Source organism: Daldinia decipiens, assembly GCF_022478715.1.
Source record: "Daldinia decipiens strain CBS 113046 unplaced genomic scaffold F4813scaffold_4, whole genome shotgun sequence".
NCBI lineage: Eukaryota > Fungi > Ascomycota > Sordariomycetes > Xylariales > Hypoxylaceae > Daldinia > Daldinia decipiens.
Genome location: NW_026054547.1, coordinates 623,111 through 645,343, shown reverse-complemented (window position 1 = coordinate 645,343; position 22,233 = coordinate 623,111). Strand labels below are relative to the sequence as shown.

General features: G+C 46.9%; 4 protein-coding genes across 4 annotated transcripts; 1 reads left to right on the top strand and 3 right to left on the bottom strand.

Annotated features, from left to right (window-relative positions):
* Positions 1–788: 788 nt before the first annotated feature.
* F4813DRAFT_224570 (uncharacterized protein) lies at positions 789–3,205 on the bottom strand. Its single transcript, XM_049239840.1, has 8 exons — positions 3,199–3,205; positions 3,048–3,119; positions 2,400–2,999; positions 2,272–2,326; positions 2,134–2,213; positions 1,815–2,080; positions 1,451–1,757; positions 789–1,388 (listed from the first exon to the last, which is right to left on the bottom strand). The coding sequence occupies exons 3-8, from the start codon at positions 2,750–2,752 to the stop codon at positions 1,112–1,114; spliced, it is 1,338 nt and encodes a 445-aa protein (XP_049103263.1). The 5' UTR covers positions 2,753–2,999; positions 3,048–3,119; positions 3,199–3,205; the 3' UTR covers positions 789–1,111.
* A 4,400-nt stretch (positions 3,206–7,605) lies between these two features.
* F4813DRAFT_224148 (uncharacterized protein) lies at positions 7,606–8,563 on the bottom strand. Its single transcript, XM_049239836.1, has one exon. It carries the CDS (start codon positions 8,416–8,418, stop codon positions 7,936–7,938), a length of 483 nt encoding a protein of 160 aa, XP_049103262.1. The 5' UTR covers positions 8,419–8,563; the 3' UTR covers positions 7,606–7,935.
* A 917-nt stretch (positions 8,564–9,480) lies between these two features.
* Positions 9,481–15,749, bottom strand: F4813DRAFT_224152 (uncharacterized protein). Its single transcript, XM_049239837.1, has 3 exons — positions 10,947–15,749; positions 9,794–10,888; positions 9,481–9,739 (listed from the first exon to the last, which is right to left on the bottom strand). The coding sequence occupies exons 1-3, from the start codon at positions 15,663–15,665 to the stop codon at positions 9,623–9,625; spliced, it is 5,931 nt and encodes a 1,976-aa protein (XP_049103261.1). The 5' UTR covers positions 15,666–15,749; the 3' UTR covers positions 9,481–9,622.
* A 2,861-nt stretch (positions 15,750–18,610) lies between these two features.
* On the top strand, positions 18,611–20,458 carry F4813DRAFT_224025 (uncharacterized protein). Its single transcript, XM_049239835.1, has 6 exons — positions 18,611–19,335; positions 19,413–19,686; positions 19,742–19,912; positions 19,959–20,070; positions 20,139–20,326; positions 20,377–20,458. Exons 1-5 carry the CDS (start codon positions 18,871–18,873, stop codon positions 20,182–20,184), a joined length of 1,068 nt encoding a protein of 355 aa, XP_049103260.1. The 5' UTR covers positions 18,611–18,870; the 3' UTR covers positions 20,185–20,326; positions 20,377–20,458.
* Positions 20,459–22,233: the final 1,775 nt, after the last annotated feature.

Genomic DNA, 22,233 nt, shown 5'->3' with positions numbered 1-22,233 from the left:
ACCTATATATATACAGTATAGGGCAGTTACATTAGGTGTTTGTATACCTCAGTCCGACCTCGCATCTTCGTTCTTCGTATTTCGTACTTGCTTGCCTCAACTTACAAACGTCCGTGTCCAATGTCGGTTGGGTTGCATAGTACTTCCGTTCTACGTTTCATTCTGAATCATACATCGAGAACCCCCCCCCCTAAAAGTCGGAATATTTTCTTTCGGTCTTATCTCATCGAACGTTACCTTGTCCGTTTCTTCTATCCAAGCCAAAAGCCAAAAAGCGGTTCGGTGGCGCAACACACACACACATGGACACACACACACACACACCTGTCATGTCATCCCAAGAATTTAAAGATAAAGTTACACCACATTTCTGTAGCATACCAAATTGTCGGGGCTGTCAATATATATAACACATATATCCACGCGGCATCCAACGCGACTTCATTGGACACACCCTGCATGTGAATATCACTGTGCCGTCTTTAGCAGACCTGCTCGTCGGACTTATGAATAGCATACGAATGAGCTTCGAGCATCGACTTAAAGGCCTGTGATTAATTAATCGGCGATAACCAGCCTCATCAGTCAATATACGTTCGTTATCATGTAAATCATAAAAGGTACCAGAGACAGGAATAAGGTATTTGCTTTCGTCGCGCGCGGAAAGCTACCGGAAATCCCAAGCAGCCAATGACGCATACATATTTTATAATTCATCGCTTTCATATCTGACCTGTACTATGGCGGGTATATTGCAAAACCGAACCATCGGTTTGCAAACGTAAAACGTCAAAAACCTAGTTAATCTCAGGTAGGTAATGCTAAGGCCGAGCTGGCTGATTTTAAATTTGCCCCTTTAGTCGCCTGAACCTCGTCTTTTGCCGGCATCAAATGGGCCTCTCTCTATTCTGCACCTTGTAATCCAAGATCCATTCCGCCACATACCTGTTTTGTTAAATGATATGAGCGCACATGTCGTGATGAGCACATCGTGGCGAGGTAGCTTTTCCTATTCTGAACTTGATGTCACCGGGTAATGACATGCCCGTATTCTCCAAAAGAGCCGACACCGTCCGTACCCGAAAAAAAAAATTACCGAAGGTAATTTATTTTAGTTTTCATCTTCGTCATCTGATCCTCGGCCTTTGCTCCCCTTTCCATCCTGGCCGTCTTTTCTGATCGGGATCTTAACACCCTGCACAGCGAAGCACTTGCTGAGAGCAGTACTTTCGCAGACACCTGGAAATTTCTTTGCTGAATATACTTGGAACTTCTCGCTGAAGACCTGCGCAAGGACTGGAGCCCTGCCTCTATTTAGGAGTTCGGCATCGCTACCGCCATTAGTTATCGCATCTGGCCGTCGTAGGTTGATGAAGGAAAATCGTAATCTATATTATATCATCATGTAAGCGTGTGGTATGTGGTGAGTGGCTTACGCTTGGCGCCTTACCTAAACCACCCTTCTGTCCGGACACTTAAATCCTGTAAAATAAACCAAATTCCAATCTTATCTGTAGGATCGGTGAGACGCGAAGCGCTTGCAGCGAGGCTACCGATGAGATTTCTCGTGTACATGCCGTTTGGTGATTGAGGTCCCATTAGACGGTTGTGTGTCATCTGATGTCCCGACATATCCTGGGAGAACCGGGGTCCGAACATGGGCTGCGAGGGTAATTGAGGCACGCCTGGTACCATGTCATTTCGGTAACCGCCACCGGGATAGCCATATGATTGGGCTTGTGGGGGATAACCGTATCCTAGACAATGTGTAAGACATGGAAAAAATCAGATGAGCATAAACGGGGTCTTTCTACCTTGGCCATACGGGTCTGGCTGGTAAGGAGGCATCGGGTGTGGGTAAGCAGGGCTAGGTTGTTGTGCGTATTCGCGGTTTGACGGCACAATGGACTGGTATCCATAACCTCCCGCCTGGCTTCCCTCGATCACTTCTCGGAAAGATGAAGCTTGCGTGGATGAAATCGACGGCGACTGCTGAGAATGCTTGACAAGGTTGACCTCCTTGTCTCCATTTTCAGACCAGAGATCCACGTGTAAGACATAATGTTGATGTTCAACCTCGCTGGCCCAAGGTTAGTTCTAATCTAAAGAATGACAAGGCCGCGCTCCACACACTTGCAATCTACTTCTTTGCCCGTAGTCTTATCCATCACTACTAGTCTGATGCAGGGCGGGGGGGTAATAGGCCGTCGGTCCTGGTTGATATTAGCGTCTAATTGGCACAGACAAACGGTGAAGGCAAAACGCGCCCACCTTGTCACCAAAACCGCACATTCTCGCCCTTAGAGGTTGTTGAACCACCTCAAGTCTGTATCACTCATTAGTTCCCAAAGCACTAGAATTAACAAGCTCCAGAGGCTATTGTTAAGAGTTGATGTTACCTATATTTCCTAGTCGCGTCGGTGCCCTCAATTGGCTGGGGAGCCGGTTTGTCTTTTTCTTCGGGACCAGGCTTGGAAGAAAGTGGATTAGGACCAGAACTGGTGACGCCGTTCTCTGCCGTGCCGAGCTCGCCAGCACGATCTCTGGGACCAGGCATGTTGGGCGGGGCCATGTTCGTTCGCGGCGGAGGCATGTTTGCACGGTGAGGGTTGGTTATGGGATCCTGCTGGTAGCTGAAAGACAATGGGGGAGGAAGCTGGGCATAGCCCGGATGGTGTGCGGAAGGGCCTGACATCTCGGGCGCATAAGCCTGCGAGTGGTGAACAGGCGGAGCCGGATATCCTGAACTCATGTTGTCCCGATCTCTTGCTCCCCCTTAGCTACTACGCAAATTATCCTCAAACTCTATGCAACGCTCTCTCTGTCGACTTCGGTAGTGCTCTTACGCCTATGAAGCTGCGGACGTAAGGTCTGTAAGAGTATGGTGGGATGAAAGGAGGGTGGTTGAGTTAGTCGGTTAGGGTCGAGATGAAATGGCAAGCTTAAAGGTGGAATTAAGCCGTACTCGAAAAACGTATAGAGGGTGGAGTGTTTGTCCTCTAATAAGGACGTGAGCACTATGTATATAGGTAGGCAGGTTAATGTACAGGGAGCAGCGGTAAAGATGCTAGCTAAGCTTGCTTAGGTTCATGCGATCAAGGGTATCTCGGCGGTGGGACCTAGCGGGAAACCCACAGCTTTATTAGTTTACCTTTCCAATGGAACGAGACAAGACCTTCGCGGGGCGAGAAAAGTTACCTGGTAGGTATGTAGATATGTAGATCGGACGGTTTATGCTGTCAAAGTTTGTTTACTATGCGGTAGAAATAAGGTGGGATGATTATTTTTTTTGACCGTCGAATATGGAGAAACGTGGTTGGAGAAAATAAAATAAAATAAAATAAAACTAGGTATGTAAGACAGTCCCGCCCAAGCTCTTAAGGGACACCTGCTGTGATCAACTGGGGGGATTTGGAGAGGCGCAAACCTTATTAAAGTAGAAGCGCCACCAGCCGATTGGAGAGGCAAGGGTCTTTAACAGGTAGGTACCTACACCTGTATCGTACAATAATTTCCCATTACAGTGTTAGAATGTCAAAGTGTCAGAATGTCAAAGTGTCAGAATGTCAAAGTGTCAGAATGTCAAAGTGTCCAGGTGCTATGTGCAGCTTGTACATACACTACATAGCTCGTCCCTGTTTGCCCAGCTTTGGGGGGTGGTGGGGAGAAAGTGATAGTGGGGGGTGGTCAACCGTGGACTGTGGGAGGAAGATCTAAGTACCTAGGTAGACTACTAGGTAGCATAATGTAGGTAAGTATTGTACATGCACTTAAGAGAAAATACATACCAAGTATATATATATTTTATCTTTAGCACTGTGATGTGATTGATACCTATAAAAGACTAGTGGACATGGCGGCAGGGCGGCTAACCCATGCTAATGTGCTACGACCTAGCGACCCCAGGAAGGTATGCATCGGAAGTTTTGAACGGTCAGGACAAGGGTAGGCCAGCTTGAATGTACATATTTAAGGTACCATAGTTATGTACCGTTAGGTAGCTACCGAGGTAAGTAATTACACGGGTTAGGCTTGTAAAATTCATGTACGGACGTAGGTCTAGACGGCTTTGGAATCGTGACACTTGTTGAGCGTCACTATGCGACAGTTTAAGGCTAAGTCTATGTCAAATTAAGAGGTGCATATATATAAAAGTATAAAATTCAAAAGTATAAAAAACGGTACAGAATAGGTAGACCAACATTTCTATTTTCTAGGTACATACCTATGCACTACATATATAAGGCACGTACCTATACATATTTGTCGATAAAGACTTATAAGTGCCGAGGGCGCGGCAATAGGAAAAGCTGCTGCGGGGTGATTGGATGCCGTATATTCGGGGCTGATGATGTAGTTGAACGTTATCCCCTTTCAAGGTTAAACTGCCCTTTTACCTTACCTTTTATTCTTATTTTCTCCTGTCTTACTCTTTACATGTACTTGCCTATTCCTGGCACGAACCCGAGATATATATACAATCGTACTGGCTCTGCGTCTCTCGCTCCGCCGGTATGGAACAAGAGACGACTGATCGAACGACAACTAAGTAGACATGACTCGTGGCTGCAGATGATGTGCGTAAACATGAATCCCGCGTTACATGTGCCAATGGTATAATAAGAATATTAAGGATATTATCAGGTTAGCATTCCCGTCTTAACAATATTTCAGCATTGCTCTCTAAGCGCTGACTTATATTAGAGCATAAATGCTTGTGTATACGCTTAGACGCTTGGCAGACCGGCCTTAAATTATATAGCGTATACATAGGTAGGTAATAGGTAGTAGCTATACATGATATAACTAGGTAGGTAGGTATCCTTGAATGCATGTCTTCGATAGTCTGTCTCACTGCTTATACTGGATGGTAGAGCTGCAAGATGTAACGGGTCTATTCGAACTCTAGACAATTAGATTATTGGTTTATATATTATTAGATCTCTTTTTTGTATTATAGATTGGGCGTCAACCATTGTGAAGCCCGAGAGTATAGGATAGACAGACTTTCCTCTTCGGCCTTCTTCTACATTGTGTCAAACGCATACGACGGGACCATTATACACAAACATAATAAATAAAATAACATAATCTTCATCAACTCAGTTCCTTGCTATAGACATGCAAAGACCGGGGGCGGTGGAAGAAATATCGTGACGCTACGTTGCATCCAGTAGTCCTCTCTTTATTTTGTTAGGATTTCTTCGTCCAGTCCGTAGCCCATGTCTCTCTCATCCTTACTTTCAGATTCGGCTTACCAGATCGATCCATGTAGCACTCCTACTTAATAATAGTAAAGAAGAAGAAAGGTCCCCTCTCTTGGTTCGCTTGAACCCCGCATGCATACTACATACCATGCCTACATGCCTACATGCCTACATGCCTACATGCCTACATGCCTACATATCCATGCAGTGTGCCATCATACGCGGGTTCTCACCTCTTCTCCCCTCTCTTTTTGACGCGTTAATATCTGGTCATCGGCGTTAGTGACATCGGCTTATTGTTATTAGCAGCGCTACCTCGAGGCTGCCCGACCTTTTGGAACCCTGACTTACTCGTTGACGTGAGAAGAACCTGGGGGCTGGATCACCCTCCTCCTTTGAAGCCGCGGATAGTCAAGGGCAAGGGTTACCTCTTGAGCACGGGGCTCCAGATCGGCTCCCCGAGCACCCCTAAGCATCCCACCGTTGCGTCCATGTCACCATGCTATCTCGGGCCTTGTCTGCCGAGTGCCACATTCTGGGGTCCTTGTCGTCTGTCAGTTTTTTTCTTTGGTTCGTTTTGTTTCTCGCTTCTCATAAATCGACCCTCTTCGATGAATATGTAACATCTTCTGTCACTGTTACTGTTACCGTTACCTGACTGCGAGAGGTCGTCATCACATGCGGGCAAGGCAGAAAGGATATCGACTTACACGGATACTCTCTTAACCTAGAGTTCTAGAGTTCTATTGGATATTTGGATATACCACTTATGCTCGTACACATATACTTATACCTACATTCCTACACGACCTTAGATTGCTTCACCTACCTGTCCCAAGGTTACTTTCCTCCTCGACTATATGTAGCATCGCATTGCATCCCGAACCAGCCCCGAACATATTGAGGTCACGATCCGTGATTGGCAAACAGGTGGAGATCAGGCCCCAAGAAACATGTATGTATCTGCTGTCGAATTTTTGAACCCCCCTACGATTTGATCGGCCTCGTCTCGTTTCGTTTCTTTATCTCTCCACTATTTCCCGCCCTGCACCATGACGCTGGGGTCCTTGTGCGCACCAAGCTCTCACCACGTTGGCGTCCTCTTTTACCCTTTCTTTAGCGTCTACATAATGCCCCCCCGTCCATGCTCCCGTCCCCTACACTAATCGAATAGGACTGAAGGATTTAGCAGGCGGACGGCCCGGCCTAGTGTCCATCTACAGCGCACTAGACACTGAAGGATCCTCGTCTTATCTTGCCAGCAAAATGGAGAAACCAACACTCAACATGTTCTTACTCATCATCACTACTGTCGATGAGATTCGTCATATATACAAACCATGTGCGTTAAGATCGGCTTTAACGCATACCTAATGTATATACGTACCGTCGTTTATCTGTCAGTCCGCGGAGATCTGTCGTTCACGAGTCAGGTATGAACCCAAGGTGCTACCGCGGCTGACTTTAGGTTACCTTTCGGCGCCAAGCGCTGTACTGTGATGATCGACTGCCCATGAAAATGCTCGGTCGTGCCGTGCCGTTGGATTTAAACCTTGAGGGTTAGGGTATGTATGTACTATAGGTATATGATCTATAATATTCTTTAGTCTTAATTCTGTAGCTACCTGAACCTATATCTCTAGGTAGATATGTATAACATGTAGTTATTCGTATACGCATACGTAGTATACCCATGTAGGAATATAGACATCCATATCCACATTCATATGCAAGCAGGAGACAACTCTCCTACATAGGAATTCGATTGTTAAGGAAATGCCCTTTTTTTCCTATTTTTTTTTCTCATTCTCATTCTCATTCTCATTCTCATTCTCATTCTCATTCCCATTCTCATTCCCTTTCCCTTTCCCTTTCCCTCCCCTGCTTCCCCTCTGCCTCCCATCCCCAATCCCCCCATCTCGCTCGTGGAGCAAAGCGCTTACCACTCGTCTATTCCAAATGTCTGGTTCTCTGTTACACCGGTAGGGCCGAAAACGAACTAAGTAAGTCGCTTGTAGACATATGTATAAACGGTCCAACAATCACATACCGAACCCAATTGCGGTAATCCATCACGACCCCAGCTCCAACAAACCACCTAGCCAGCTAGCCTACATACAACACTACTAAATCCCCTACCTATATAGTATAGGTAGCCAACTAGCCTAGTAGCACACTGCCATTTCCCCTCTCCCGCATGTCTAGATCGAGCAAAGGGATAGGACTGCGATCGCCATCTCTCGGCCATCTCACCTGACACTGGTTAAATTGACGACCAAGTTGTTGACAACGCATACTCCCGTCCTAGAATGAGGAAAAATGCCCGGCGCCCGGCGTCCGCACGCAGCTCCAGCGCATGCTGGCCTACATATAACTACCTACCTATACACTAGATGCTAGCCCCCCGTGCTAGACTGCCCTGCTGGCCCTAGTCTAGACTTACACGGGAACTGATCCGTCTGCAAGGGGAGCTTTCGCGCCTTGGCACAACCGCCAGAGTCCTGGCCTCTGCTCTATGTACATACTCTGCTCTGCTCTCTCTAGTCCTACTTGAGCTACGGAGTCGTCCACGCACGAAAAGTCGCATCCCGACAAATCGTGGCCATGACCCGGACCAGGATCGGCCTGGATGATCTGACTGACCAGTCGCGTGTACATTTCCCCGCTACGTACGTATACCTAGGTACGCATGTATGTGCGTCTAAATGTCCGGTCTACCTATACAGACCTACATGTAGTAAGGCGAAACAAGGTGGGCTCGGCAATCTGAGCTGTAACAATCCTGACCAGCTTCCGCCGTGCCGGCGGTCGATCCTATAGTCAGCGGCGGCGGCAAGGCTGACGCATATAAAACCCGGGCGTATATTATATATAAATATATACCACGGTAGGTGTATATTATGTGCAAGAAGGAAGAGTTACATATGCACGTCTGCAGAACTCGGGCTTTTCTCCGGCAGCCATATCTGGCTGAAGGAGCAGGAGATAATGTAGTATATACAGGTATATATACAGGTAGTATATACCTATGCAGGTAGTATACCGCGCGAAGGGGTCGCGGAGCTTTGACTGAGCCAGAATTAACCTGCCCCGTCGCGCGATACACAGTGCCCGAAGGGTCGGATATGCCAACACCGCCTGCTTGGTACGTCAGGCACATTGAGTCGCAATGGCTAAAGGGTTGCACGACGTACGATGTACGACCGCACATTTTTCAATTAGTTTTCCCAACTCTGTGGAACCTCTTCGGCAAAGGAGGCCGTCCCATTGGGCTGGACGATATAGCGTTATATGTGGACTGCGTCGTGGCGGCGCAGTAAGCAAACAGATTTACACTCTTCGCATGGAATACGCAAACAACTGGTCAACCAGACGAGTAATAGGATACGAGGGGGCGAAGAATAGAGAAGAGAAGAGAAGAACGGTCTAGCTTCCATAACTTATATTACCCTTACATCCCCATCGAGTCACATAACTACGAATTAAACCCTCACATCGTTGTCTACGTGAACGGATTGGAATAATACATCCTTCCGACAGCTTCGACGCTGCAACATACCTGTGGCGATCCACATAGAACACACGGAACTAGTGTAAGAGGTAGGCAGATTAAAAAGAAAAGGGGTATCTGGTTGGGTGTCTGGTTACATAAATGGAGGATCATAAGTTTATAGGAGATAATTACCTCCGTTTGATGGGTTGTGACATTAGGTACTTGCGATATTCTTGCAGTTAATCACGCATTGTGAAATAATAGTACAATTTAAATGGACGGTATTTTGGATTTGTTACAAATTTTATTATAACTTCCACGGGTCCCGCACAAAAAAGCTCAGTTTTGATATCACCGCCCGGCTCTCAAATCACCACGATAACCCACGTCCCATCCACCGCAGGATCCCCATTTCTAAGTAGCAAGAAAGTACAAATACCTAAGAGAGGCCCATAGCGGAGGCCACCAGGCTCGCCGCCGTGGAACGAAGGGGTATATGATCTGATGTAGACTTTAGGGTCTAGGTATCCCCAAAGACGATGATAAGGCCTAGAAAACCACGATATTTTTTCGCCATTTTCATTGCTGAGATCCCTTTCTTTGTCCCTTTCTGTACTTTGAATAATATCGTATCCCATCGCGTCGTACCTTAGATAATGCCAAACCAAAATGAAGAAACGCCACGCTCATCCGCGCCTTGCTAGAAGGGCGCTTTACTACCAGATAGTTGCCCGAGTTTTGTTACACATAAAAAAGCATGAAATGACAAGCCTGCTCTAAAAGGCTTGTATGGCGCCGTTTCTAACAAGATTCGGGTCGGCCTAAATAATAAAGAATTTCGCATTTGTGATGTTGCCAAAAGTAGTATGACCGAGGTTCAACCAAAGCGCCGGGATATTCGGATATAAAGAGGTTAGGAGGCCTAATCATCTGCCAGCTTAGCAAAATGTTTGGACCATAGCCAGCCAACTAGGTTGTTGGGGTCGTCCTGGTTTTTAGCAAGCCACAACTCGCCTTTCTCGGCTATGACGTCGAATATCTATACATTCTTGTATTAGCAACAATTTTGACTTCTCGGTCACAATTTACATACCTCTCCTGCCTGGTACGTCAAATAGGGGTACCCAGCTTCGTGTTTGGTGGTTTCGATATTAAATTCAAATAGAGAAGCCGCTAGCCATAGAACCTTGTATCCGTTAATGGGTTGCCGCTCCCGAGAAGAAGCTCGGGATGACGCTTGAGATGGTCGTGGAAGGCGTTCTTGGCTGTCGGACGGGGGAAGTGCAGACTGGAAGAGGCCTGAATAACGTTGGTTCTCGGCCGACTGATGCGGCGACGGATGCATCGAACTAGAGTAACCTCGAGTATGTGCACTCGACTCCATACTTTGTCTTGGTGCACTGGCCGAGTCATAGCTCTGACCGGTCCCAGGCCGCACGGGTACTGGTCCTATAGGACGAGACATTACAGACGAATCGGGGGTATGGATCGAGCCAGACCCTGGACGTCCTTGTGTATTAACCCCCCCGTAATAGTCGCGGTAATAGTACTGATGAGGGCTTGGGATCGAAGCAGCAGTTGGCGAAATGGTGAATTGGCCACTATGACGTTTCATGAAGTCAGGGGTAGGCAAAGTCGGAGCTGTATCACCGCTGTTCACAGACAGTCCTCGGCCGCGAGGTGAAAGATCAGCAGGCCTTAGGCGAAGTCGTGCAAATGATTCATCGGTGCTGATCGACTGGGAGGGGCGGCCTTTAGAAGCTGGATTTACGATACCAATTGTGTTAATTTGCTCTTCTTGGAATTTATAATCGCGCTGGAATGTAGAGACGATGTCGACAATTTCTGGCACTTCGGGGGCCTCGAGTACCACCTTAACCTTTTCCTTCCAGATGGCAAACCATTGAGTCTGTATGTTGACGAAATTGGCTAGACAAATCTTACCGACCTTTTCTGTCAACGTAGACAGCATAGGCAATTCTTTTTTTAACGCTTCATTCAAGGCCTCGTACTGCTCGGCGCATTCAGAGAGCTGCTTATCAACTTTCTTCCCATTCTTCTTCAGTTGGACCGACTTCTCATAGTCCATACGACGCTTGCCCCGCTTTTTCATAGCGAGTGACGGGTTGCCGTACGACTTGATTACAAGCTCGAAAGGTTCAATGACTTGCTTCCTCACTTTGGAGAGCTAGAACGTCTAGTTAGCTTAAGGTGATAGCGGTATGTGAGGGAAATATGTAACTGACATGATCCTCCAGAGCGACTTTCTCGATGTCTCTCATAGACACATTGAAGCGGACCCATTTACTTTCGATCTCGGGGTGAGGCGACGGTTGAAGCCGCATAACAAGCTCCATCGAAGACAAGTACTGTAGGAACTCGTGGACATATTCGGTGACCTGCCTTGTATAGAACTCAACATCCCTTAGAACAACTTGCAGTCGAAGGTAGTCGTCGCCGAATCTCTCATGAAGCTTAAGATATTCTGGGTCTTCCGCCGGTTTGTGTGTAGTTTGCAGCTTGTCGACCCTCTTGCCAAAGGCTCTAGCTAGACCGGCTCTGACATCGGAGTCTTTGCGTTTCCTACCAACTATTTGCCCGACCAATTCGAAATTCTTCTTCGTTTTATTGATTTCTTCTATAGCATTATATAGATTGACTTTAGCAGATTCAAGTAATGGGCGGTCCGGGTGGTCTGCTGGCGTCTCGTGGAGAATCTGAATAAGAAGATTTGGATATTTCGTGATCCTTTGCATTGGCTTGATAAGGAGGGAGTCTAGATTCCACGCCTTAGTCAAATCTCTCGCAACTGCATTGCATTCGTCCAACCACACTTTCACAGTTGGGTCCTCCTGGATCTGGATGAGTCGTTTCGCGGCATGATCACTATTCTTGAGGAAAGTCTCATGCACTTCTTTCATCTTCTCCATGTTCCGGATGAAGATTGGTCCAATTGATGTTTGCCGGTCTCTGTCATCGTTTAAGTGGCCTGTAGCAGTCGTTGTTGTTACTGAAAGAGATGTACCATCAGGAAGGGTAGAGGATTCCTTTGGCAATTGGGTCCGATGGCCTTTGGGTGTGTAGATGCTGGAGACCCCCGCCTTAAGCTCCGCTAAGAAATCAGAATGGAATTTGATTATCTCGTCGGTGTTGCGAAAAATCAATTTAATCGTTTGATCATCAAGTCTAGGGCAAGCTTCGGCCGTCCCTTTGTAAATTTCCTCAACAATATTCATGTCCCTGGTAAAAAATGCTTCCGTATCAATCAGCTCTTTGATAGTCTGAAGGCGGGTGAATAATCGTTTCCTCTCTTGCTCGGAAAGTCCTACACCATCTCCACCCTGATTAATGCTTTCAGCTAGGGTTTGCTGGCTATCTAGCAAAACCGTGCGAGTTGGAAATCCCTCGGTAATTTCAAGGGAGCCTTTATAAAGCATACGTGAACCCGATTCCGATGGATCGTAATCTTCGCTTTCCCTTCTTGAAGGATCCATAGAGAATATACTTCGGTCATCCTTTCCAACTTGCGCATAGCTATTAGGCCTCGTGTCATCAAAATATTCGCTCTGCGCTTCAGACCTAGGAAACTCGGGTAATGAGCCCTCGTCAGGAGGTGGCGGTGGAGCATGATCCGGGATTACCGGAATGGTGCTCTCTTTATGCTCAGTATAGTCGACTATGAAGCCATCTCCAGTGTTTAATTCGGGGAGCTGGTGTGGGGCACGATGCGTTGGCTCTGGATCCTGAGGTTCATTACAGGGCATCTCGGAACTGCAAGGTGTCTCGCTAGGATCCTGCCCGTACTGGTATTGGTGTGACAAAGAACTAGATCCTGATATTGAGCCATCATCACGATAGGTTGAATCCCGATTTTGAAGATCTCGATTCCGTTGCTCGTAGTCAGAATATGCATCCTGGCTATTGATCGAGTAGTCAGTCCAGACCGTAGTTTGGCTTGCCCTGTTCATCGAATCCGATGTTCTCGGTACTGTGAGACTTGGAGCCGTACCCATAGTCCTTCGCGACTCTATGGAGAAACGTGAGTCTTCTGTTGCTTGCTGTCCCGGGCTGGTGATATCATGCTCTTCCACTATCTTGGGGCTGGAGCTTTGAGGGATGGTTGCTGTAGAATCCTTCATGATCGGGCCGACGAAGAACTCTTCAATCTCACTCAGACCAGCACTTGGGCCGCCTTGCTCGCTGTTATAGGAAAATTTACGAGATAAATCGGGTGGTTTGAGTTGAGAGTTATTTTCTCTAAAATCTTGGTTACTGGGGAAGGCAGGATATGCCGGCTCGCCGAGGCCATGCTCCGGGAGCGGGAAATCTGTATCACGACCAATTATTGTGACCTTCGTATGGTACGGTTCGGATGGAAGTGGCCGTGGAGAGTATTCATCATCATCGTCATCCTGATATGAACCTGGAATATCGTGGTTCTTTTGAGTATCGCTTGTAGCTGGCGGAGGCTCTCTCGGCTGTAGAATTGGCTCTGTCGATGCATCCAAGGAGATATTGATCGAGAAGCGGTCATCGTTAGTTGATTCATCTTCGAACGGAGATCGATACTCCGTCTTCGAGTATGTTGGTTTAGGGTAATCGCTATCATTGTCCACTTTACTAACATCTAGCCGTACGGGAATTTCTTGTACTGGAGGATCAATTTGTGGCTCGACATCAAATTCGGTTGTGTTTGAGACAGCTGAAGGAGGTGCTTCATCTTGATCCTCATCTTGGTCCTCTATGATTTCGACAGTCGGAAAACTTCCAGGTAGACCGAGTGTTGGTGAATCCTTCTCGACTACTCCTGCCCCTGAGATTTCTGTAACGCTACCTAAACTAGGCTGTGCGATATCTGTCGCGATTGTTAACACCGCATGCTCTGAAGCTGATATTTCGCTGTCTGTTGGGCTTTGAACATTATCGTTTCTTGGATCCTCTTGGCTGCTTTCCTCCAAATGTTTTGCTTCAATAGCTAGCCGAGCCTTTTCTGTAACTTCGGCCTTGGCTTTAGCCTCAGCCTCCTCCTCGCGTTTCTTCTCGTCGGCAGCCTTTCTAGCTGCAGCCCGAGCCTCACTCTCTCGAATAGATTTTGTATAAGACAATTTAATCTGCGCTCGTCGCGACTCGAAGTCGATCGGGCCGTTCGATATCTTTCGTCCCCGCGTGCTCGGCTCATTAAACCTTATGCCTATTCGAGAGTCGTGATGCGATGGTGATCGGCCTCTTTCGACGGCTTTCATTCTTGAGCTGGCAGTAGTCGCGGAGGAAACTGGTTGACGCGGTCGTGAGCTCCGCAGCGGTGGAGATAATTTCGGTGGAGGCGCTGATATATATGCGTTGAGTCTTGTGCTGTTATTTGGAGTCACGGAACCTAAACGGTTTGGTTGTCTTGTAGCGGAACCAGAGCTACTGCTGGGCGTCTTTGCTCGTGAGGACGGTATTGACTTAGAAGACTTCCCTTGGATAGCAGGGCGTCTCAGCGTAGTCGGCGAATTCGATCGTGTCGATGCTGGACTGGAAGAACCTGAAGGGCTGTTAAGTTTCCGCACTGAGACGGGCAATCTCGAAGTCGTCGATGGCGGGCCCCGATCTTTGTGGGGTCTTGAGTTCGAAGCTTGAGATTTTTGCGACGGCGCTGGGCCCGACCTAGTTCCAGCAACGTCGCTTTGCGACCGGCTATGGGCCTTAGCGGACCTTGGATTTTTCGTCTCGGTGTCGTCATGAATCGCTGGACTTCCATTTGCACTCCGGTACCAATCACTAGGCGAAGGCGGTTCAACATCAGTGTGGGAAAAGCTCCTCTGGCGCAGACCCTTCGGATTATGGATATTTGAATCTGAAGTTCGTCTCGCCCGAACACCTTCAATACCATAGCCTGCTGCCCCTGTATCCAGCTCGCCGGGTGCTATCTCCCCAAATAAAAGGCCGTGAGGCTGGGGGATCTGCGGGATTAAGCTGGGCGAAATTGGTGAAAGACTGTTCAGAGATTTTGACGCCTGAGTATGAGACCCAGTCGAGACCCGAGGCTTCGCTATACGGCTTGCAAAGGACTGTGGATTGCTAGACAACTGATCTTCGGGAACCGATTTATTTCGTTGTGTTGCTCGCGCCCCCGACGATCCTGTTCCAGACTCCAAGTCACGCGTCACGGAAGACCGCAACACCGCATATGATGGTTGTGCATTTGTTGTTGGAGAAGAACCACTTACTTTACGATACCTGGGCGATGATGATGTCTCTCTAATCGGAACACGCGGGACAGTCTTGGAGGCAGCAGAACCGCTTGGCTGCGCCCCATTTTGGTCGAACCTTCTCTTCAAATCCTTCACGCTGGGCTGATGCCCACTACGGCCCCCGTGTGTAGCGTTGGCTGTAGTTCTCGATCTCGAAGTACTACTAGGTTGTTTGTCGTCAATGGGAGCCGATACAGAGCGCGCAGCAGGCCTCACACCGGGCCTTGTTGAAGAATTAGCGGGGTGCCTCGGAGCCGCATTACTTCCGTTTGATCGCAACGGAAGATTCTGATCTTGCTTTGGGGTAGGCAGGGTTGACGCCATCAATTCGTCGTGGGCCGGGCCTGGCACGGACGTGTGGAAGCCACGATAAGTTCTATAGAAATCGACCGGATCTACGACGGCCACGGGTTCGACATTCGTCGCGTTCGCATGGGCGGCTTGAAAGTTACTTGAGGCATAGGACGTGAATTCCGACGAAGGCAGCGCAGGGCTCCGACCAAGGTTTGTATCGTAATCGTAATCGTCGTAGTCGGAGGAGTCAAATGCTGCTGGATTAGAATTTAGACGAGCATGATATTGTTGCTGCTGTCGTTGTTGTTGTTGTTGTTGCTCGTAGCGGTTGTAATAGCCGTGTTGTTGTTGGCGTCTAGTTGGACTTAGACTTGACTGGGATTCAAAACTATGGGCTGCCAACGTCGCACCAAGGGGTTCCTCCTCTTCCTGCATCTTCTGGACATCACCCTGACATTCAGGCGCCGATAGATATTGTACAAGACAAATGGAGAGCGTAGGTAGGTCAAGCCGAACAAGGGTTCTCTGTCTTAGGCTACGTTGTCGAATAACCTTGGAGTTTGCCTTGAACCTTTCTAAGCTAGGCGACTTAGGTTTTCGAGCTTACAAGCAATTGGATGCCAATGAGCAATGGTGAGGTAGCGAGGTAGCAGCAGGTAGCAGCAAGCAACAAGCAGCAAGGAAGAAGTGTGGGGGGAGGGCGGACGTGCAAGCGTACCGGCCGTGGACGTCGAAAGGATTTTCGAAAGAGCCATTCGATGATTCTAAGATGAAAAGACCCGCCCCTGGCAAAGGGTTGCAAGCTGTTTGGCCGTGTGAGAATGTCTCCCGAGTTGATGCGCTGGCAGGCTGGCAGGCTGGCATGCAATATGATTTGGGGAGAACTGTTTGGGGGGGACAGGAATCGGTACAGACTTCGATTGCTCTAGATTAACTACTAATATTAACGACTAAGGTGACGGCTTCTCTTGGTGCATTAAGTCTGGCAGGTCTAGATGCTTTTGGTACTTGCATTTTGGTGCCAAAGGCCAAAGCTGAGGGTTACCCTTGCCGACTAATAAGGCTTACGTAGGTAGTTGCATACCTTGTAATTTACCTGGTTCAGTATGGGGGAGTCGCTATCCGGCCAGGTGCTTGAACGGTATCTTGGTACGGGTTAGGGCAGGGTCTAGCCTCTATCAGGTGCTGTGCGGGCCTTCTACCTTTTACCTACCAAAGTAGGAAAGTACACAGGTATCTCTCTGGGATCATGGATCATGGATCTGGGAATTGTAAATTGTAAATTGTGAATTGTGAATTGTGAACTTCGGGATACGGTCGTAACCTTGGAATCCCACAAGGCTGTATATTTCTTAAAGAAGATCTATTCTATTTAAGTGGTGGAAAAGTCTGAGGACTATAGAGCCGTTTGACTGCATAACGATCGAACCGTCGGAGAATCATCCTGCAGATCTATATTCTATTCTATATACGCGTGAAGACATAACAAACCCTGATTGTTGTATAGGATTGATTAAATATCTATAGGTAACGTATGCAAATATCTATCTAATCTGAAGACCAGACAGAAACATGTCAATATTCTTGGTGAAGAAATAAGCGTCATACGAATATCTGTTTGTGACATGGTTAGACATCGAGCGAGACCTTGCATACCTAGATCTTTCCCAAGCTTAGAACATATGTCTTTTTCTTTCCTACTACGTAATTGCCTAGGTTAGATACATATAGGTATTTGTGGAAATATCTTAACCTGGTAGGCCGGCTTATAAGTGGAAGATGAGCTTTTTAAGCTTAAAATGATCTCCAGCAATTCGCAGTCTACAACACGACAGTTACTTGAGTACATAACGCACAAACAAGAATCATTATATCCCTCAACGTCATGATAGAATAGCTAGGTACCTTACTGAGCTGGCTCCCAATCAATTAAATTATAGGAGATGTTGATTACCTATACTCGACGTAGTCATTCTCCGTGGCCGGTAGTACTTCGATATATTGCACCGGTTCCGGTGGGTGGTGGCTTGTTGGTCGCTTGTTGGCCGGAAGAAAAATTTGAAAGATGAAATTGACCAGCTGGCGGTGGGATACGGCATAAGTTCAGACAGGAGTGCATGCAGCTTGCATGATTCCATCGTAACCACTCGCTCACTCGCATTATTGGAGAACTAAATCCACGGAAAGAAAGCCACAATCTATCATAGCCTTGGGTACCTCTTTTTCCGACGCCAAAATGGGCTTATATACCTTAGGTAGGTAGGTATAGTGGTCTGATTATGAGAGGGTGGTACCTAAGCCTCATTATCAACGTACATGTGTAAGTGCTACCTAGGTATCATGCTTGTAGATGACTGGTGTATCAGGCCGCAATCCTGAGGGAAAAGTAAGGGGTAATTTGCAATTGACGACTGACGACTGACGACTGACAACTGACCCCTATCGAAGACGAGATTGACTTAAACCCTCATTGCGACTCTGGAATTGGTGGCTCCCATTCGTCCCCGAGTATTTTCATCTTGCATGGAAGCATACCTTTTCGGGTCAATCCAGTGGATAATACAGAGTGGCTCTGGAGATGCTTCAATATGTTGTTTGGCATGTATATCTTGGACATGACTAAACCCGGTCGGTGACAATTAGCGAACCAATCTGGTATGACAAAGTATGCGAGTTAAATTACAAGTTGTAACTACCAATAGGGCCAACATGCCGAGCATGCCTGAATAATAAGTCAAACACATTTTTCTCGATGTCCAATGCGAATGAATATATGTACCAGAGCCCAACCTAGAATCCGGCCGAGCTTAACAAGGAAGAAAGCCGACTGTCGGAAAATATAACTACCTTAGGTAGGTATATCGCAGGAAGAAAGATGTCGTGTTTTCTAATTACAGGGTGAACCAACTTACTTAATAACTAAGTTAAAGGTATTATTTAAGTGAGTAAAGGTGGTATATATGGGCACTTGTTATCATTATTAGGTCAAACGTGATATATAAGCGAGGGTAAAACAGGTATAGTTTAGGTAGTTAAACAGGTATGTAAGTAGATATGAAGTTCTTATGGGAGATATTATGAGATCAATATGAATGATTAATGCCGCGTTAGAATTAACGTATTGTACATGTACCTAGGTACATAGGTAGGTAACATTCCGTACCTTAGGTACATAGGTGAGGTAGTATCCACTTTTGAAGGTGAACTAATGTACCTAATCTCAGGTACCTAACTTACCTACCTAGGTACACTAGCGCACGGCTGGTCTCCCGTCCGGAGCCGTGCCGGGTGGGTTCGAGTTTCTACATAGGTACCTACCTACCTACCTGCCTACACTACCTAGGTAAGGTACACTACACTACATTGATCAATTAATACATTGATCAATCAGCACCTGCACATACCACAATGATATGTACCTACTACATTCGGTGCACACTTATATGTACGCAATACGCAATACGCAACCCATCATTCATCACGCCCATCGCGTGTGCACGGATTACATACACGCATTTGTTCGAACCGTCCTATGGACGAATCCGGAGTCGAATTGTAACTATTCCTGACTCCCCTGCTGGTTAGACAGCTTAATACGAACGCCACAATTCGCATTCTAAAGGCATTATGAGATCATACAATGGCTTATCCAAGGAAGCGGAAGCGAGGAGACACCCGCAATATCCCTTTAGATGACGAACCACCCGTTAAAAAAGGAAGGATAGGGAGGATAGGGAGGATAGATCCCGAGAGCAATCAACGCCTGGCACCTCCACAAACCCAACACGCGGTTCTCAATCAATTTTACTCTCAAGTACTGACCTTGCGTAATTACGTCCTCTCGAGACTACCTGCTACGTCTAGACTTAGAAGGAAAAAAGTTGCTACCGTCGGCATAGACAACCACATCCCAGGCTCGCCTCTCTCGGATGTGGAGCGGTCTTTAGGGGCTCTGCTTGACGGCACGCTTATTGGCATACAAGCCGAATTGCAAAGCCCAGAAGATAATTGCATAGAAGGATGGAAGGCCTTCTCCCAGAAAGGGGACGAGTCCTGCGTTACACTATCCGATGGCGCTACCGGATTTATCGAGATACAGGCACTTGTACGGCCCAACCTTCTTTCCTAGCAGTTGAATACGACCATTCAACCGTGTCTTACAGATGAGCTAATGTTAAGAAGATTGTAGAATATGTCGTGAGAACGATATTCTCCAGAGATAAGTCTGGTACATGGCCGAAGCATTTACTTTGCGACGGCTACAGTAGAAATCGGGGCTTGGGGCTACGTGCGTTTCGCCCTAACCCTCATGTCGAGACGCTGAAGCAATCGCCATGGCCACAGCTTCTCGCCCTAATGGGTGACTCGGGGGAACGTATTATGATAAGCCTACTCCTCGACTGTGCTATATTTACGCCTGTGAAAACAGGGGCGAATAATTTTTGTCAGATTAGTGGTAAGTTTTATAACTCTACGCCAAGGTCGAAGCCTACTTGTTAATTCAAAGCCAGGAAACCCATTGTCAGACGTTGATGCGCTTAATCAAGAGAAGCCTGGGAGACTACCAGGTAGCTCTGCTGTGAAAACCTTGTCGGAGATTATCTTCATCCGTAACCGTATGCTCTACGCTAGAGCTTCTCTTAACGCCCATGGAGTTGTACACTTTGGTTTAAGACATATCCGTAAGGCATTACCACTGCGTATTTTATAGGCTACTAACAGTGACAGACGTATTGAACCGTTCTTTATATAGCCACCTCGATAAATTAGAAGGGAACTCAACTGAGGCCAAGCAACGAATGACGCTGCAGAATGAAGCACACACTCTACGGATTATGATGTACATTTTCCCTCGTCAATTTGGACTTCATAATGTGTTTACTTCTAAAGTCAATTTCAAGGAAACAGCTCATCGGCTCAAGGATTATACCCTTCGAGAAGAGGAGATTTTTGAAAAGTTTGGCCGGCTCAACGAGTCCACTGCCCAGGTCAAAATACCCAAGAGGCTAAAGGGTACCGCGATAGAATTAATACGAAAAGTACAAATCTTACACCAGCGTTGTTCTTACTCGAAACTCCTTCAATATCATTGCCCAGTAAGTCTACAGAGTCGAACTAACACCGGCAGCACTAACTTTTCTCAAAGCTTCATATTTCTCTTAGCCACCAAGAGCTTGAGTCTACCGAAGCCAGCGCCAGTCGTAAATCTTCACGCAAAGCGCTTGTGTTAAGGAAAAGGAAGGCAAACCAACCCTCCCCCACTCAAGAAGATCCGATATTATCTGTTTTCGACCTAGCAACTCCACCGACAAAGATCTCTGCCTTCTGCCAGGCTGTTTTAAAGAAGATCATACCTAACGGGTTCTGGGGCAGCGGAGACGTTGCTCGACACAACGAGAGCATATTTCTCGGTAAAATAGATCATTTCATATTATTAAGGCGCTTCGAAAGCATGTCACTTCACGAAGTGATGCAGGGTATGAAGGTTAGTGTTATAGGCATGCCTCAGCTTCAAAAATCGATATATCTAACGATTAAAGTTGACCGAGATTGACTGGCTTGCGCCACCTCGACTCAGGTCAAACAAAACTTCACAGACCGATCTGCAGAAGCGCCGCGAGATTTTCAACGAATTTCTCTACTTCGTATTCGACTCTCTTCTAATACCCCTCATTCGCAGCCACTTCTATGTTACAGAGTCAAACGCTCACAAGTATAAGTTGTTCTTTTTTCGCCATGACGTTTGGCGATATGTAGCAGAACCTGCAATGGCGGCATTAAAAACCAAGATGTTTTCCGAGGTCAACCTCTCCCGTGCCCAACAAATTCTCAACTCCCGTGCTCTTGGATTTGGTCAGATTCGCCTGTTGCCGAAAGAGATTGGCATGCGGCCAATCATGAATCTCCGCAAAAGGGTTGCTCTCCGGGGGAAGTCGAAGGTATTAGGAGCCGGAATCAATAGAATTCTAGCACCAGCACACGCGATACTCCAACTGGAAAAGGTATGGCTCTTCGTTAATATAAAAATCCAAATTTCTGACCCAAGCAGACCATAAACCCACAGAAATTAGGTGCCACCATGTTTTCAGTGGGAGATATTTATAAGCGTGTGAAGCCATTCAAATTGAAGATCACCAGGCCTGATGTTGAGTTCTATTTTGCAAAAGTTGATGTTCAGTCTGCCTTCGATACCATCCCCCAGGCGGCAATTGTCAGCTTGCTTGCTTCTATACCCCAACAACGTCAATATCGAGTATCAACACACGTCGAGGTTGCATCAAACCTGATAAGTCGAGCAGGTAACAAGTCTAAATCAAAACCCGTGAAGAGATGGCCTTCTACGGCAATAAGCGATCGCGACAATTCTACATTCATGCAACATCTAGAGTCTAAGTGGGCAACTACTAAAAGGGATACGGTGTTCGTTGACAGGTGGAATAAGTATTATGAAACTAGCGAGCTGCTCCAGCTTGTAGCTTCACACATTCAACAAAATCTCGTTAAGATCGGAAAGAAGTTCTATAGGCAAAGAGAAGGTATCCCACAAGGATCTATATTATCTTCTACTCTCTGCAACTACTTTTATGCCGATCTCGAGGTTCATGTTCTACCTTTCCTCGATTCGGAGGACTGCCTACTCTTGCGACTTATTGACGATTTTCTCCTCATCACTATAGACAAGCAGAAAGCTATACGCTTCGTGAAAACCATGCATCGGGGTGTTCCAGAATATGGAGTGACGGTGAATCCTCGAAAAACTCTAGTTAACTTTGATATGAAGGTCGATGATGAACCGGTCACAAGGTTAAATGCTGGCCAACAGTTCCCTTACTGCGGCACTACGATCGACTGTAAGACTTTGGATATATCTCGTAATCGAGAAAAGGAGCAGGAAGCAGGTAAGCATCAAGCTGGCTTCTCTCAGGGCCACCGACTAACATCGCCCAGCTATATACAACTCTCTCACAATCGAGTTCTCGCGTACACCAGGACGAACGTTCCA